The 16,934-nt window shown below is 45.1% G+C and overlaps 1 protein-coding gene across 1 annotated transcript in view; it reads left to right on the plus strand.

Annotated features, from left to right (window-relative positions):
- The first annotated feature begins 5,035 nt into the window (after window positions 1-5,035).
- Iqsec3 (IQ motif and Sec7 domain ArfGEF 3) overlaps window positions 5,036-16,934 on the plus strand; it is a 104,893-nt gene continuing 92,994 nt past the window's right edge. The window contains exon 1 of the mRNA XM_077109217.1: window positions 5,036-5,580. Coding sequence (XP_076965332.1) covers window positions 5,036-5,580 — 545 coding nt within the window. The remainder of the gene's footprint in view (window positions 5,581-16,934) is intronic.

Consider the following 16,934-nt stretch of genomic DNA (forward strand, 5'->3'; position numbering starts at 1 on the left):
AGTACTTATATTAAATAGAAAGAAAGGAAAAATCAATAATCCAAGTTTCCACCTTAAGCTAGTGATAGAGGTGCAAATACAAAACCAAAAGTAGGCAGAAGAAAATAAATAATAAAGGTAAGAGTAAAAATCAATGAAATAGAACACAGACAAACAACAGAGAAAAAATCAATGATACTAAAAACTGGTATGCTTTGAAAAACTTTGAAAATATCATAAAATGAATACATTTCTAGCTAGACTGATTTAAGGAAAAGAATACAAAAATTACCAAGATCAGGGATGAAAAAGGAACATTATATAGGCTACAGATTCTAAAGAGCTAACAGGAAATATTATGAATAACTTCATGCCAACAAGTTTGACAGCTCAGATAAAACTGATGTATTTCTGGGGAGACACTATACAAGTTTCTTATTGCTATTGAAATAAATTACCATAAACATTGTGACTTAAAACAATGCAATTAATTTATTACCTTATCATTCCATGAGTTAGAAGTACAAAGGGGGCTTCATCTGGCTAAAATCAAGGTATTGGCAGAATTCTATCTCTTCTGGAGGCTCAGAGGAGGAGGATCTGTTTTCCTCCCTATTCCAGATTTCATAGGCAACCTGCATTCCTTGACTCCTGACCCCCAGGGAGCAATCACAGCAGTCTGACCTCCACTTCTGCAGTCACATCTCTTCTCTGATTCTGACACCCTGCACCCCTCTTATGAAGGTATTTGTGATGACATTGGGTTCGCTTAGATGATCCAGGATAATCTTAACAGTTCAAAATCCTTAACTGAACAATATATTTGAAGTTCCTTTGCCATGTAAAGTTACACATTTACAGGTTTGGGGGATTAACAAATGAGCAACTTTGGGATGTTATTCTGACTACCAGAGATAAAAATTACCAAAATAGATACACAAAGAAATTAAATATCTGAATAGGCTTATACTATAAAGAATGTGTATTTGTAGTTAAAAATCTTTCCACTAAGAAACTTACAGGCTGAGATGACTTCAGATTTTAGTCTGTCAAATATTTATGGAAGAAACAAACATTGACTCTTCATATCAAACAGAAAAATTACCCTAAAATGATATTAGAGACCTAAACATAAAAGCAAAACTTATAATATTTCCAGAATAAAACCCAGAAGGACATGTTTATAACCTTGACGTAAGCAGGAACTTTTGATAGGACATTAAAAGCATAAAAAATAAAGTCAAAATTTAGAAGAAAAAGTGCTTCATTAAAATTAAAGCGTTTGCTCCTCAAAATATGTTAATGAAAAAGCAAGCCACTGACAGAAAACATTTGCAGTACATATGTCTGACAAAAACTGCTTTCTAGGATATATAAAGAACCCTAACAACTCAATAAGAAGAGGACAAACAATTCAACAGACACAGTGGACAAAGGAGGTATACGCTGCTAAGTACACAAGAAGATGCTCAACAACATTAGTTGGCAGGAATACACTTATTAAAACCATACTGAAATTGATATAACTATGTATGCACTCAAATTGATTTAAAAAGGGAGGAAAATACCAAATGTTAGCAAGGATGACGAACAGCTGAACTTCATATATTGCTGGTAAGAATAAAAAATAGTACAACCACTGTGAAAAACAACTTGGCAGCTTCTTAGTCGGGTAGAAATGCACTTTCTATAGTCCACCAATTCAAATTTTAGGTTTTTACTTCTCAAAAAACATATGAAACATATGAAGACATGCATACATACAAAGACCTGTCCTTTAATGGTAGCAGCTATATTAAAAAAACAAAACAAAACAAAACACAGAAGTGGAAGCTGGTAACAACCAAAATGTTCATCATCAGGTGAAGAGATAAAGAAATTATGGTATATTTACTATGAATGCTACTCAGAAATAAAAAAAAGAACAAAGTAGTGATATTTGTAACAGAATGGATGCACCTCAAAAATATTATGATGAAAAAAAAAGAAAGACCCACTGTCTGGGGGTGTAGCTCAGAGGTAGAGTGTTTGCTTAGCATGCAGGAGGCTCTGGGTTCCATCCCTAACAATGAAGAAAGAAAGAAGGGAGGGAGGGAGGGAAGGAAAGAAGGAAGGAAAGAAGGAAGGAAGGAAGGAAGGGAGGGAGGGAGGGAGGGAGGGAGGAGGAGTCAGGTGTGGTGGCACACACCTGAAATCCCAGCAGCTGGAGAGGCTGAGGCAGGAGGATCTCCAGTTCAATGCCAGCCTCAGCAACTTAGTGAGACCTTGTTTCAAAATAAAATGTAAAAAATAGGAAGTATTCCATGGTGGAGCACTTGCCTAGCATGTGTGAGGCACTGGATTCAATTCTCAACACCACATTAAGTAAATAAATAAGTAAAATAAATAAAGATATTGTGTCCAACTACAACTAAAACAAACAAACAAACAAATGAATAAATAAATAAAAAGGGCTGGGGAGGTTGCTCAGTGGTTAGGTGCCCCGGAGTTCAATCCCCAGCACTGAGAGAGAGAGAGAGAGAGAGAGAGAGAGAGAGAGAGAGAGAGAAGGGGGGAGATACAAGACAGTAATTATTGTATAATTTCTATTAATATTAAATTTTACAACAAACTAATATGTATTGACAGGAAGCAGGTCAGTGGTTAACTGGGACAAGAGGAATTAACTGCAAAAGAGGTTATTTTTTTTGCAATGATGGCATTTTTATTGCAGTAGTGATTACATGAGTGTATTATTTGTCAAAATTCATTGAACTGTGTGCTCAAAATGAATGCATCTTAGTGTGTATGGATTAGGCCTCAATAAAGTTGATTTCTAAAAATAAAAGAAAAAAATTAAAGAAACAAACATTTGGGCCCCATTCCTAGTGATTCCAATTCAGCAGGATTGACATGGGGCCCACATATCTGCATTTTAAACAAGCCCCATCAATAATTATGCTCCATTTATAAAAATAGTACTGGTCTCTCCAAACACCCAATTCCTGGGCAACCAATAAACTAGGCAAGCAGAGAAAAGTCAAAATATAAGTGTTTGAGTTTTCTTGTGGCCTTGTTCCATCTCCAACCTTCATTATTTAGTTGGAATATCCTCCTGGGTACTCTGATCTCCCAACTGTTGCCTCAGCTGTGGATATACTTGAATCATTCGTTATTTACAGAAGAGTGTTTGCTGGGAAAATAAATGGAAGAAAAGCAAAATAAAAACTCATTATAAATGCAGAGTGACCAATTTATTTGCAGAGAACAAATTCCTTCCTACAAGGTCATTCAAGTCTGGCACCAGGTGGGCTTGGCTGACACAGTTCAGTGGGTACATTATATCCATAAATATGCTTATCCTGGGGGAAGAGCAGGTGGACAGGGAGTCTGATGGGCCACCTGTGTGGAGAATGAAACAGCACAACAACAAATACACTAAAAACATCCATAGTCCTGCCTCTTCCTCATCCCACTTCTAGAAAAGAAGAAAGAGTCATTTCCCTGCCAAATTAGATGAAACCAAAGGGCTCTATTTTCATTCTTTGGTGTTTTTCTGCTACCTGGCATATCTTCCCCATCTTCTGTTCCCCTGCTGTACCTACCTGTTGAAATCTTCCTGTCCTTCATGACCTGGTTTAAATAACACTTTCATCAGGCTTTATCAGATTCCCCGTAGTCAGAGGAAATCTGTCTCTCCCCCATGAATTCCTGTGGCACTTGACTTGAAGAACTCTTGCAAAAATCTTGACTTAAAATTTATTTATCCATGTGCATGCCATACGTATTGTATTAGATTGTGATATACTTGATTGTAGAAACTATAACCTCTGACCTAGGCTAGCTGAAGCCTGAATAGATCCTAGTAGAATGCTTTGCACTTAGTGGGTGTTTTATATTCAATTATTGTCGAAATGAATGAATGATTTGATCCATGCTCGTTTATTCCTATGAATTTTTGCTCATGCTGTCCTCCCTTCCTGGAAAGCCATTCCCACCTCAACTATTACTTCTTCCAAGAAGACCTCCAGATCCCCACATTGTTGGCTTCTACAGCACGCTGGACGTATCTCTATTTAACCACTTGCCACCACCACCATATGTCAAAATTAATTATTACTTGTTTTACCTACTTATTTATAAGCCAAATATTCCATCCTTATCTTACCACCATCCACCCCAGTGTTTGCTAATAGCATGCAATTCCAAAAATTTGAACCGAATGATCTCTTCAGAAGTTTCTGGAAGCATTAGCCCCTGCTACAGAGGGCTGCGTTATTTAGTTTGTGTTCCTATTAGACTGTCCAAAACTGCCTAAAGGTCTCATTCCCAGAGAAAATCCAGCACAGCCTTCTGGCCCGAAGTTTCCACATGACTGAATGAAGCAGCAGGTTTTCCTGAGGGTCTTTAAGTCCCATGATCCCGCGTTCCAGGGAATCCCCAGAAGAATAGATTGTTGAGTACAAAAGAGGTGAGTGTGGCTTCTCCTCGCAAGGTCTTTAAGATGGGGCCCCAGTTCTCTAGGGTGACTGGACACAGAATTTCGGGACCTGAGTCCCAAGAATTCCTCACCTTTAGTGTATTTCTTTCTATTTTGCCCTTGTCCCCTCTTTTCAGTTTCCTCGTTCTCCCAGCCTCTTCCTTTTCTTAACTGTTTCTTTTACCAGCCCCGCTGCACTGTCCCAGTACCTCTGCTTTGGGTTTCTCTCGCTTTCCCTTCCTCGCCAGTCGGATTTACCTCGTCCATCTCGGGTCCCCTTCGTTCGTTCCGCTCCCCCACCCCTGCCCCCACCCCTGGGGCCACACACACGCACCTCTCTGCCCTGCGGGATGAGAGCTTCCTCACCCAGCCAAGACGTGAGAGGGTGGGTGGGTCCTGGCGCCTCGGTCCCGCCCCTTGGTGCGTGTGTGAATGTCTGTGTGGCGGTGACGCGGCGCCGGCGGCAGGCAGGGGAGGGAGGCCGGGCCCGCCTGAGAGGGAGGCGAGCCGACCGCTGGGGCTGCTCGGCTCCTGCGCGCCCTCGCGCTCTCCGCCGCCTGCCGAGGCGCTGGCAGGGCGCAGGCGGCGGCGGGCGGCATGGAGAGCCTGCTGGAGAATCCGGTGCGCGCTGTGCTCTACCTCAAGGAGCTCACGGCCATCGTGCAGAACCAGCAGAGTCTCATCCACACCCAGCGCCAGCGCATCGACGAGCTGGAGCGGCGTCTGGACGAGCTAAGCGCCGAGAACCGCAGCCTGTGGGAGCACCAGCAGCTGCTACAAGCGCAGCCTCCGCCTGGGCTCGTCCCCCCATCGTCAGCCCCGTTGCCGGCTCCCCCGGCCACCGCTCCCGCCGCGGCCCAGGAACCGCTCCAGAACCACGGACAGCTCCAATCCGCCACACCACAGTCCGCGCCCGAGCAGCCACAGCTTCAGCACCACGGACAGCTTCTGGTGCAGCCCCAACCGGGCCCCAGCAGTAGGGCTCACTCACCCCAATCACCCCACCAGCACCCGGTGACACTTGGGGCCGTCGCTGACAAGGAGAAGGAGCGTCCCCCGAATTGTTGCGCTGCCGCCGGAGCCCTCCTTCAGCACAAATCCCCCGCCGCCCTCGGCAAGGGCGTCCTGAGCAGGAGACCCGAGTGAGTGGGGAAGAGATGGGGACTGTTGGGAGGAGAAGCAAGTGGGTGTGAGGAGACAGGGGGGAAATCGGATACACGCAAGAGTCTGAAGGACTAGGGTAATGTGAACTGAAGGAATGAGAAGCTGCCTTGGGGGTAGAAGCGTGTCAAGGAGATTTGGGGAAAAGAAGGAAGGGATATCAGTGTTTGAGGTTTTATGGATATTGGAGCAAAAGGGTTATTCAGACTGTCTTGGGGGCAAAGAAGCAAAGAAATGGATTTTAAGTGATTGGGCTGTTGGGAACTGGAGGGCTTAAAAGGGACAAAAGTGGGAGGAGGTTGTGGTGAAGATTAAACTGAAGAAAAGAGAACCATCGAAGGATTTAAGTTAGGAAAAAAAATTGAGAGTTCGGGTTCAAAAATTATTTAAACAAAGTGAAATATTTTTTTTTAAAAACCACAAAGGTTTGACCAAGAGGCTTCTTAAGAGCTTTAAAAGGGATGGGGTCCAGATGGAGTAGCATTGGAATAGAGAGGAATTCAGGAGGTAGAGGTAAAGCTGAAAGGCAGGAGTGATGTGAAAAGAGAAGGGATCTGAAGACAGGGGGAGATAAAGGGTAGGAGAAAGCATTTCCCAGAGGAGCGAGATGGCTCTTTAACTGATGCAGTGGGAGTCAAAGCCAGGAGTGGCTCATTTAGGGAAGCTTACTCTGCTCTCATCTGAGTGGCCACCTTTCTTCCAAATCCCTGCAGAGCCAAAAGAGTGCAAGGAAACAACTCACCAAGCCAATGAAGGACTCTTGATATAGCTTGGGGATTCAGTCTCGTTACAAAATTTTCCTCTGATTCAAGGAGGATATCTGTGAAAAGTGGTCGGCAGTTGTGGAAAGGGAACAATGATGAGGGAGACAGCTGGAAAACAGTAGTTATGTGGATATAATGCGGCCTCTTTAAATCCGTTATATCTAATGATTTCAAACCTTATTTCCCCTTGGTTATTTGCTGATAACTGGAGTCTCACCTTGGGTACCAAGAGAATGGTACCATTGCCAGCGGGGTTCTAGGACCTCAAGCTTTTTTCACTCATGAGATCCATGAACTAGGAATGTGGGAAGAAAAGATGAAGGGGAGCTAAAATATCTTCTCCTCAGTATCAGGAAATCTGTGATCACATCAGCTTTCCCTCTCTGATTAAACAGATGATGAAAGAACTGCATGGAAGAACAGCCCTGGGGAAATCAGTACCTGGTCAGCACCTGGCCCGGATGATGATGATACTAAAGGAATGGAGGGAATTGGGAGTGGGGGAAGGTGGAAGGAGGCCTAGGAATCTTACCCTCATTCAGTCTCAAGGGTGCTTTATTTCTGGAGGATACTTGTGAAAATTCACTGTATTCCTTAAAAACTCATTTTCTTCCCAGCATTCTTCCAACACAAAACCCCCTCATTTTGTTGGCCCAACTGCTGCAAAATTAGAGGAGGTGGGTCAGGACATGTTAGTTCAGAAGATACATTTGATCAGAATCATGGGATCTAAGGAGTAAAGATCTAGAATGATTCGGCTTGACAGATCTGAAGTATTTGATTCAAGCCCCAAGAAAATAACAACTTTCTTCTTCAACTCACTCAATGGCCCACTTATCCTCTCAGTTTCATGGTTTTTCTTTCTTTATCTGAAATAAAAAGCAGAAAGTCAGTTTTTCCTCAATTCCCATGGCTCAGCAAAAGGCAAAAATTTCCCAAGGTATTATGCAGCCTTTCCCCCAAATATAGGAAAATGAATTATTCCACTCCATCTCTTTAGAGGCAACCACAGCTTCCTGATAATTAATTCTTCACCTGATTCATCTCTTCATGACATTTGGGGTCTCCCTTCTCTCCCACTGCACCCCCACTTTCTTTGCATCTCTTCAGGAGACTGTGTGAGCAAGAAGGGTTGATGACATATCTTTTTCTTGCATAAAGACTTTTTCTGAGGCCCCCACAGTGGTCTAGAGAGCTCACACCTTATGTCCAGATGCTCCTTCATGGAAGCCAGGGACTTAGAATTTACCTGGCTTCCTATCCAGTCTCACATGTCAATACCATGTGATGTTCTTATCTTTCCTTCTCCTCTGCCCTGCTTTTGCTTCTCAAGAGAGCGGAACAAAAATAAGAAATAATTAGCATGATGGAGGAGAGTAGAAGTTATTGAAAATCTTTCATTTAGAAAGTTGTACTAGACACTAAGAGGTTAATAACACCAATAGCTCTTTACTTTCTCCAGAGCTTCAAGCTCTGCCTCTTGTCCCCAGGCCTCAGTACCCAGAGACTTAGAGAAGAGGGATATGCCTGCATTACCTCCTCCCTGCAACTCTCTTCCCCTAGATGTGAAACCATTTACATCTTGGCTGGTGGGATGATTTTTAGACCACCTGTTTCTTTTCCCACTGTTGTGCTTGATGTCAACCCAAATTTCCCTTAGAACCTTGGGAAGGAATCACCATTGCTAACTATGTGTTTGGTCCCCATTCTGGATGTTTGACCTCCTCACACCCCTCTCTAGAGTGCAGGGCTAGATGGAGCAGCGGGCAGGGAGAGATCTCCACGGATAGGGTGAGGTAGGGAGAAGAGCAGAACCAAAAACCCTCTGGCTGGTGTTTCTCCAGGGAGCTCCCTGATGAATCAGTTCTCTATAAGCATGCTGAAGCAGGAAGAAGAGATCACAGAGAGGACTCTGGATCATAATTTCGCTGTAAATATTTTCTCATTCCTCTATGCCTCATTATATAGCAAGAATGTGTTCTGAGCATGGAGACTGAAGAGAGGGTGGTTTCTGTGTTAGATGCATTATTTCAGCACAGAGTTTGAAGTTATCCCCTTAACTCCCTTTCTTGCTCAATTCCAGGAGAGGCAGAAACCCTGGAAAACCTGTGACTACAAAATAATGAATCATTTAATTGCCACCTGGTCTACATTAACATGTGACCTGCCTTCTCTCCCTCCTTCAACTGAGAGACACACAAAGTGGGTGGCATTGGAGGTCAGACTAAGGAAGAAATTATGTGGAGGTGTGTGAGCCTAGAAATATTATGAAAGAAAAATCCTCAAGGGGTTAAAATTCTTTCTCTGCATGCTTCTCAACTCTTGCTAAGCTCTGGCCCCCACTGCTTATGCTTCTTAATGAAAGCAGCAAACATAGCTTTCTCCTCTTTATTTTTTCAATCAAGGCTCACAGCATCTACGGAACTGACTATTATCTCTTTCCTGGTTGGAGCCAGGCCTCAGCCTGACCTGGCAAAGTCCCCTTGCCATGGAAGCACATGACCCTATCTAAAGCTGCTGGCTTCAGTGTGACCACAGCTTCTCTGTTTAAGCAAAATTGCCTACCTACTTGATCATGCATCTACAGTATGGATACCAGCACTTGCCTGTGTCTCCACACCCATAGGCAGGTGATTACTGGAAGTTAGATAAGATTCTTATATTATACTTCAAATTCAGTTTTTACTCTAAGCTCCCTATCTCAATGTGGCTGCAAAGTCTGAATGGCTTAGCTTAATAATTCCTGTCTTCTTTCTTCCTCCTTTGTCTTCCTTTTATATCCTTCCTCTTACTTTCCTCTTTTCTCTCTTCTATTTTTCTTCCTTATTGTTTCCCTTTTTCTTCTCTTTCCCTTAAATTCTTTCTCTCTCCTTTGCTTCCTTCTATCCTTCACTTTCACTTAAGCTACACAGGTTCGTCTCTTTCCTCTCTGCACTTATCCTTTAATCATGAAATAAATCTATTTTTTTCTGATGCTGGGAATGCCACCTGGGGCCTTGCACAAGCTAGGCAAGTGCTCTATCACTGAGATACACCCCCATCCATGCATGAAATAAATCTTGAGTCATCTTTGGAGCTCCTTGGTCTAATGCTGGCTGGAGGCTGGGGATGGCTAAAAGAGCTCTTGCTTTTAGCTGGATGTAGTTTTTAGCCTGAGTTTTCTAAGACATGAACAGCAGGTGTTTCTGTTGTTATTGAGTGAGGTCTGCTTGAAGATGGCAGCTCCTGTCTGCTTGATGATGGCAGTTCCTGTCTGGTCCATCCTGGAAGCTATTAAGAAAGTGTGAAGGTCTATCAGTCAGCCAACTAAATGTATCATGTATCCAGTCCATTCAAAACCCTTCACTCTGTGCTGTAGAAAAATAGGAAAGAAGCAGGTGGTCCTTGCTCAACCCACATGAGACACATATCTGGAAACATTTAAACAAGTGTAAGCATATTGCAGTGATCTAAAGCTACCTTCTATCAGAACAGCACCAGATAAGAAAGTTGTATACATATTAGGTTCAGAGCCAGAGAATTCTTGGTTGGATTTAAGAAAGGATTCATGTCAGGAAATAGTAAAAGTCAAGGATAACCAGAAAGGAAACAACCAGGATGATTCAAATCCTAGAGATGTCTGCATTGCACGTGAATATCATTCCATCCTCTGATGGTACAGCCCCACTCCTTTCGTACCCTCCTGACCTGGAAAGCCTCAGCACACAGGGAATCTATCTTGTGTCTAAAAGGCCTGAGGAAGCATTATACAGCCAAGCCTCACCAATCTGCTTATCCTTTTTTGTCTTCTCCTACCCTCACAAGGGAGAGGACTCCTATTCAATAAGTTGGAAAATAGGGCCAGAATGAAGGCTCATTGAGAAGAGGGAGTATGTGTCTTTTTGCTCATTCCTGGAAGCTGGTGCAGAGTGAATGTGATGTCCCCTACCTTTCCAAGGTCCTGGAATGTTGTTCTTACCTTCCCTTCATCCAAAAGGAACACAATTTTAGAAAAACAGGTCATTTCTTTGCCCCTGGGAAATCCCTGTGCCTTGCTCCACCGCATCTCTCTCCTTCCACACTCTCAGGCCCTTCCCAGACTCACACAGTCAACACCACAGGGCCTTACGAAGACATCCTGGCACATTTTCCCCTTGGCCCAAAATCAAGAGAGAGGAATAGCAATTGGTCCTGCTGATTCAGCAAATATCTATCTGTGCAGCCTGAGTTTCAAAGGTCACTTATGCAAAAAGAAAAAAAAAGGTGGAGGTGAAGTATGTTCTATGGTTTAATAGCTGTCTGTAACAGTAGCACTAATATAAAATAGGAAAGTTCTAGTATTAAAACATTAAAACAACTTTAATACATTAAAAAAAAAGAAATAAAAAAGAAAAAAAGGTGGGGGGCAGATGGGGTCAGGCCTGGGTGGAAAAGGAAAGAAAATGAGGGTGATATGAAAAAGGAGGAGCAAGCTGGGCCAAACAGCTGAGCCAGGGTCTGGCAAGAGGCGCAACTCTTGAATTTAAATCCCATGTAAAGATTTTTAGACTAACTGTTCTTATTGGGGAGCCCAAACATTTTTTCCCACTGGGGTTCAAACATATTCTTGGCAGCTCTGGACACAGGGTAGCAGCAGTTTAGTTAGGGGACACTTTCATTTTGCAGCTGGCAGATTCCCAAATGTGAGGCCATCTGGCAGGATTTCCAAGGTTTGGGCCATTGCAGCAACTTCTTCCTCTGCTTCTGGAAAAGGTTCCCACAGAAGTGGCAAAGGGTTTCTTGTTTCCATGGAGCAAAGGGATGGTCATCTTCATTTCAAGTGATGAGGGCATTAACCAAAATAAAGGGAATCAGGAGTAAGGTGAGGAAGAAGCTGGACTTTTTGACTGAAAGGAGATTCTGGAAATCATAGAGTCACAGAATGTTCAAGATCTAGAGTGTCAGAACATGAGCTTTGGGAAAGACACACCTGGGGAAGAATTGTGTTTCACCATCTACCAGCTGTGAGTCCTTACATTCATTATTGCCTTCCTTTAAGCTTGTTTTTTAAATATATAAAATGAAAAATAATATCTACCTTAAAGGATTGTTTTAAAGTTCAAAAATTTGATATTATCACTTTCTAGCACTGTTCTGAGCACATAGTAAGTGCTCGATACATGCCAGTATTTTTTTTTATTGATTGTTCAAAACATTACAGAGCTCATGATATATCATCTTTCATACATTTGACTCGATTGGGTTATGAATTCCCATTTTTACCCCAAATACAAATTGCAGAATCACCTCGGTTACACACTCACATTTTTACATAATGGCATATTAGTGACTGTTGTGTTCTGCTACCATTCCTATCCCCTACTATCCCCCCTCCCCTCCACATGCCAGTATTTTGACATAAAGAAAGCAGGACCCAGAAAAGATAGGAGGCTCATCTGATGGCAGACAGCAGCACTAGAGTGGAATCCACATTCAAGATTCTTTCTATTCTGCCAGGCCACCTTTTCACATGTGCCTCTTTCTCATTTATTCTGCCTCTGCACAATGGGCACCAAAACTTATTCAGAGGCATGAATGCTGAGCTTAGCTTGAAAAGCAGCCAGGCAGGACAAATCCACCACCCCTTAGTGATCCATACACATCTTCATAGCTGGGAAAGGCGTCTTTTAAGCTTAACTGAAATATTTTTTGTTGCATTTTAAGGTTATTTGTTCTTCTCTTAAAAACACCAACAGATATGAGTTAGTACTAATGCCATATGGTGATAAGAGGGACCGCTACCCTGTTTCCCACTGACCTGTCAAGGACAAAAGTGATGAGTGAAGGGAATGGAGGCTGAACCCAGAAAGCATCTCCCACTTCCACAGAAAGAAAGCTGAATCCATTTCTCCAAATTGTTTCCTTCTAAGGGATTAAAGGTAAAGCTGCTTTTTTGCAGCATTCTGAGGTCAGAAAGCAGAGGAAAGCAGGGAGGGACAGAGAAAAGAAGCCTGATGTGTTGTTGTGAGTGCTCTGGATGGTAATGAGGGGGCTAAGGATCCTACTTTATTTGGTCAGGCCTAAAGGGTAAGAGTCTTCTCTTAAAGACTTTTCTTCAATGAGATATATTCTAGGGGGAAAAGATAAGGCAGGCTTCAAAAATTCTACCCATGGTGGTCATGGCTAAAGACCACTATGCAAAAACTATTAGAGTGTGTATGAGAGAGAGAGTGTGTGTGTGTGTGTGTGTGTGTGTGTGTGTGTGTGTTGAGGCCTGGGTAAGATGGAGGATGGGCTGTTTTGCTGTTGCTCTTTGCTTGCAATATCTAATCTGGAGGGTTATGTAACCAATGATATGCTGAGTGGTACCTATCCTCCCCCACGGGCCGGCTGCTGTGGACAGAGGGCATGACACAGCCTGTCCAAGTCCCTGCCTAGAGAAGGTCCTAGCCTCTGGCTTCAGAACATTCCATCTGGGCCCATATACAGAGACTGGGGACTTTAGAGGCTGGATCAGAGTCCCCCAACCCCTTTGGGGAGTCAAGCAAATGTCAGACCTGGATGGAACCTTAAGGCCACCTGGTCCAAACTTCTCATTCAGCAAATGAAAAAAAAAAAAAAAAAAAAAAAGGTCCTGAAAGGGCAGTGACTGGTGCTTCTAAACTAGTTAGTGGCAGGACTTAGGTTTAGAACTCAGATTATCTTTCTTTTAACACTTAGCTAGTTCTCTTGGTCTTACATAGAGATGAACCAGAAGAGCTAGTCAGGGCTCTTCCATGGGTGTGCTGGACCAAAATTACAGCTAGTAATTGGGGCTTAGGGGACCCAAAGAGGTCCCTCTGCTTTCTAGAATTTCTCACCTATGCTGCCAATTCCACAGTCAGAGATTGCTTTGAGTACTTCAAGGTTATCTTCTTGAATAAAACACAAATTCTCCTAGGACAGGAGAAAAACAAAACATTTATCCCTATCAGTCTTTCACACTTCAGCACGAAAGCATGTATCTGGGCATTTCCCAGGGCAAGGCTTGGTGAGAGGCGATACACAGCAGCACTAGTTGACTATAGGCCAGGCCAGGAGGCTCATAAGGAGCTGAAGGGTTCATGAGGTAGGCTGTTGAGTGTCTAAATGTATCTTTATTTTCACTAAATTTTGCAAAGAGTTGGAATTGTCTTGCTTGACCTTGGCAAAGAAGGGAAAGGGACACCGGGCATCCCACACCAACTGGTTGTAGAAAAGTTATTTGGGCTATAGAAGGGATACTTCTCCAATGAGCTTCATTCATGTGTAAAGTCACAAGAAAACAAGTACATAAAGGGGTATTGTGGAGCTTGTTTGCTTCTTTCTAGGATCTTAACATAATGTTTTTGATAGTAAAATGTCCCAGGACTCTTGGGGTTTGCTGAGATAGGAAGTATGGGTTGGTAGGGGTTGGTGTCCATGAGCCTGAGGAGAATGGGAGATGAGAGCCAAACTCAAGACCTGGGTGCTTAATAAATACTAACTGAATAAATAAATTCATAGTTGTGTGGGGCCCAGGCAGGCTCATGAATTATGGAGAGAGAGAGAAGGGTATGGTATCAGGGTTGAGAAAGAGCTCTGCTGAAGGGAGCTTCCTCCAGGAAATAGGTTGTGCTTGAGCTCAACAGCACAGCTCCTTGCATGTGTGAAACTTGGAGGTTCAGCTCTTCACATTGGTAGGGAAGTAAGGGGGTGATGGTGGATGGAGGACTGCCCATCCCTACTAATGACACCCACCCGAATCCTACACAATCCTACATGTGAGCAAGAAAGCCCTCCTTTCCCTCTGCCCCAGCCTCTGAGCAATCTCTCAGCCTAGGAAGCTTATTAAGAACAAAGTTAATGTTTTATCTCAATGACACTTGTGTGTGCATGCGTGTACACACACACACACACACACACACACACAGCCTGTCAGAAGGTTGGACAAGCAGTGGACAATGGGTCTATGAGGATGTGAGGGAAAGGAGGCCTGAATTACAGCCTGTTTCTGGAGGAAAGAAATGGGCTGGGGTGTGGGTCCATGGTAGAACATGTGCTTAGCATGTGCAAAGCCCTGAATTCAATCCTCAGCAGAGAGAGAGAGAGAGAGAGAGAGAGAGAAGAAGAAGAAGAAAGAAACAGAAAGACAGAGACAGAAACAAACATAAGAGAAAGAGCAACCTGGATTCTGGTCACGACATAGCCAGCACCCAGGCTGCAGGCCTCTCTGTGACGCAGTACCAGTCCTGTTCAGGACAAGTCAGGATCTTGATGGAAGGTGAGTGGGTGTGTGCATGGTGTGGATGTGTTTGAGACTAAGTGGATATGGCGTGCATGGGTGAGTGTGTTGCTGAGTTGGGCTGGGGTGTTGGATGACAATTCACCTCACACCACAGGCTGTGTAAACCTCCCAGCAAAGATCAGCATAGCTTTATCTTGCTATCTCCAATGACGCAGAGTCTGGTCACACTGTCAGGATTCTGGGTTCCTTCTCTGCACAACATGTTTCATCTCTCTTGCTATCCAGTTTCTCCTGGGTCTGTCTCCTCCCTATAAAATGGGGTGAGTCTACAGTCCACATCCATCCTGCTATCAGTACCCTACTGTTTGGAACCCACAAACCAGGCTCCAGAAGAGTGAGCCCAGAGGCAGAAGGCTGCCTGGAGGATGGGCGGTTGCAGCTGGTGTGGTCTGGGATTCTCTACTGAGGTGTAGTGTTTGGAAGCTCAGGTACACTGCAGCAGAAAGCACAAAAATCTGCAAAGTGGTTTTCTTTGGCCAGGGCCTGCTGCTAGTGACTTCTCAAGGCTTTGGACATGCCAGGTCAAAGCAATATTCTGCCTGCCTTCAATCTGGAATGTACTCCTATCCCAGGCAGAGAGGCAAGGGAATTCCACAATTTCTTCCTTGATGAATGATTCCAATCTACCACAATTTTCATTCAATGCATCAATTTAACACAATGATTATTTAAAAACAACAGAAACAAAAAAATCTGCAAAGTGGCAGGGAATTTCTTGCTTGGGCCTAGCTTCAGTATTTCCAGTGCCAAGCAAGCCTCATATTTACAGATCCTGTAATGGGCCTGGATGCTTCCAAACTGGCACTTCGGGTACCTTTGACATTCTAGATGCTTCTTACTAAGAGCCCCTCAGGGAAGACCAAAGGAATTTCCAGAGACAAGTAGATGCTATCTTTTCAAGCATCTGGATTTTGATCCAGAAGCTAGGACTCTGGTTCTCATGCTTCGCCCTCCTCACAGACCCCCAAGCAAACCTCTCTCTGCGCAAGGGGACAATCATTTTTCCTTCTCCTAGTCCCTCTACCCTCAAGTCTGGTGAAGCAGAGCCTTTAGGAGGTTGCTGTAGCAGAGAGGGCCTCCCTCCCAAGAGAAAAATGCCTTCTACAGGACAAGAACCATAGGAAGGAAGCCCAGGATGGGGGACTGAGGGAGACTCTGAATTCACTCTCCCTTTCAGGAAAAATTGTGGTAGACCCCCGTGCGCCCTTTAGCAGGATAAAGTGAATTCCGCAGAGGATTCCAGCTATCAAGTACCCCGGAAATTTCCACTGGGTTCCCTCTGGTCATTAATGCGTACAACCAGGGGCAGCAGAACAGCGTTCGGATCTAACCTGTTCTTTCCTTCCCCAACCTGACAGGGATCCCGCTCCCTCAGGCCCCTCTGCAGCTTCGCGTGCCCCAGTCGCTGGGCAAGCCAGGGGAAAGCCCTTCCTCCTCCTCTGGCCGCGCTCCTGGGGGCTGCTGGCTGGGGAGGGAGCGCCGAGTCAGGATCTCGGTGTGTGGGCGGCTGGCTAGCTGCTGACAAGCAGGATGGGATCTCCCGGCCCACGCGCCCCCTCCCCCGCAGCGCTCGGCAATCCCTCGCGGGGGCGGGGGCGGGCACCCCAGGCGCAGGAAAGCCGCGCGCCCCTGCCACCCCGCGCGCCCCCGCTGCTGAGTCACGCGCTCGGGAAGTGCGGTCCCAGCCACGCGCAGCACCTGTGCGCTCCAGCCGCCGCCCGCTTCCCGGTCCCGGCGCTGCGCACTCGCCCGGTGCCCCTGCCTCCCCCCCTTGCCCGGTGCAGCTCCCGCGTCTGGCTGTGTCTCGTCACCTTCCTCCACCCCCGCGGCCCTCTCCCGCTCAGCCCGGCGTGCACGCGCCGCCGGCCGCCCACGGCGTCTGGGAGCGCCCCCTCCCCGCGCTCCGCCTCCGCGCACCGCCCCGAGCTCCCGAGGGGAGAGAAACGAGTGTCGGTGTCGCGTCACTGCCTGCCCCAGCGCTCAAGGCTGAACACTGGACACTCTTCTTGCCCGGCCTCCCTAGGCCTCAGTCCTCGCTAATGTGAATGGATTCCCTTTGGAGAAAAAGGGAAATTAAGGCGGGAGAGGCCAAGGAAGTCAGGGATGAGGAGTGTTACCGAGTCCAGCTTTTCAGCATCCACCTCTCCTGATCTTCTTGTACCCGCAAGACACCTCCTCTGCTAAAGAATCGCAGCCCTTTTGTCTTTGAAATGTATTTTGTAGCTCAGTTGTAGAATTCTAAAGGATCTTTGGGTCCAGCCTGTGATGGAGCAGGAAGTGTGGCACTGGGTTTGAATCTTAACTCATT

The sequence above is a fragment of the Callospermophilus lateralis genome, chromosome 4 (genome assembly GCF_048772815.1).
Source record: "Callospermophilus lateralis isolate mCalLat2 chromosome 4, mCalLat2.hap1, whole genome shotgun sequence".
NCBI classification, from domain to species: domain Eukaryota; kingdom Metazoa; phylum Chordata; class Mammalia; order Rodentia; family Sciuridae; genus Callospermophilus; species Callospermophilus lateralis.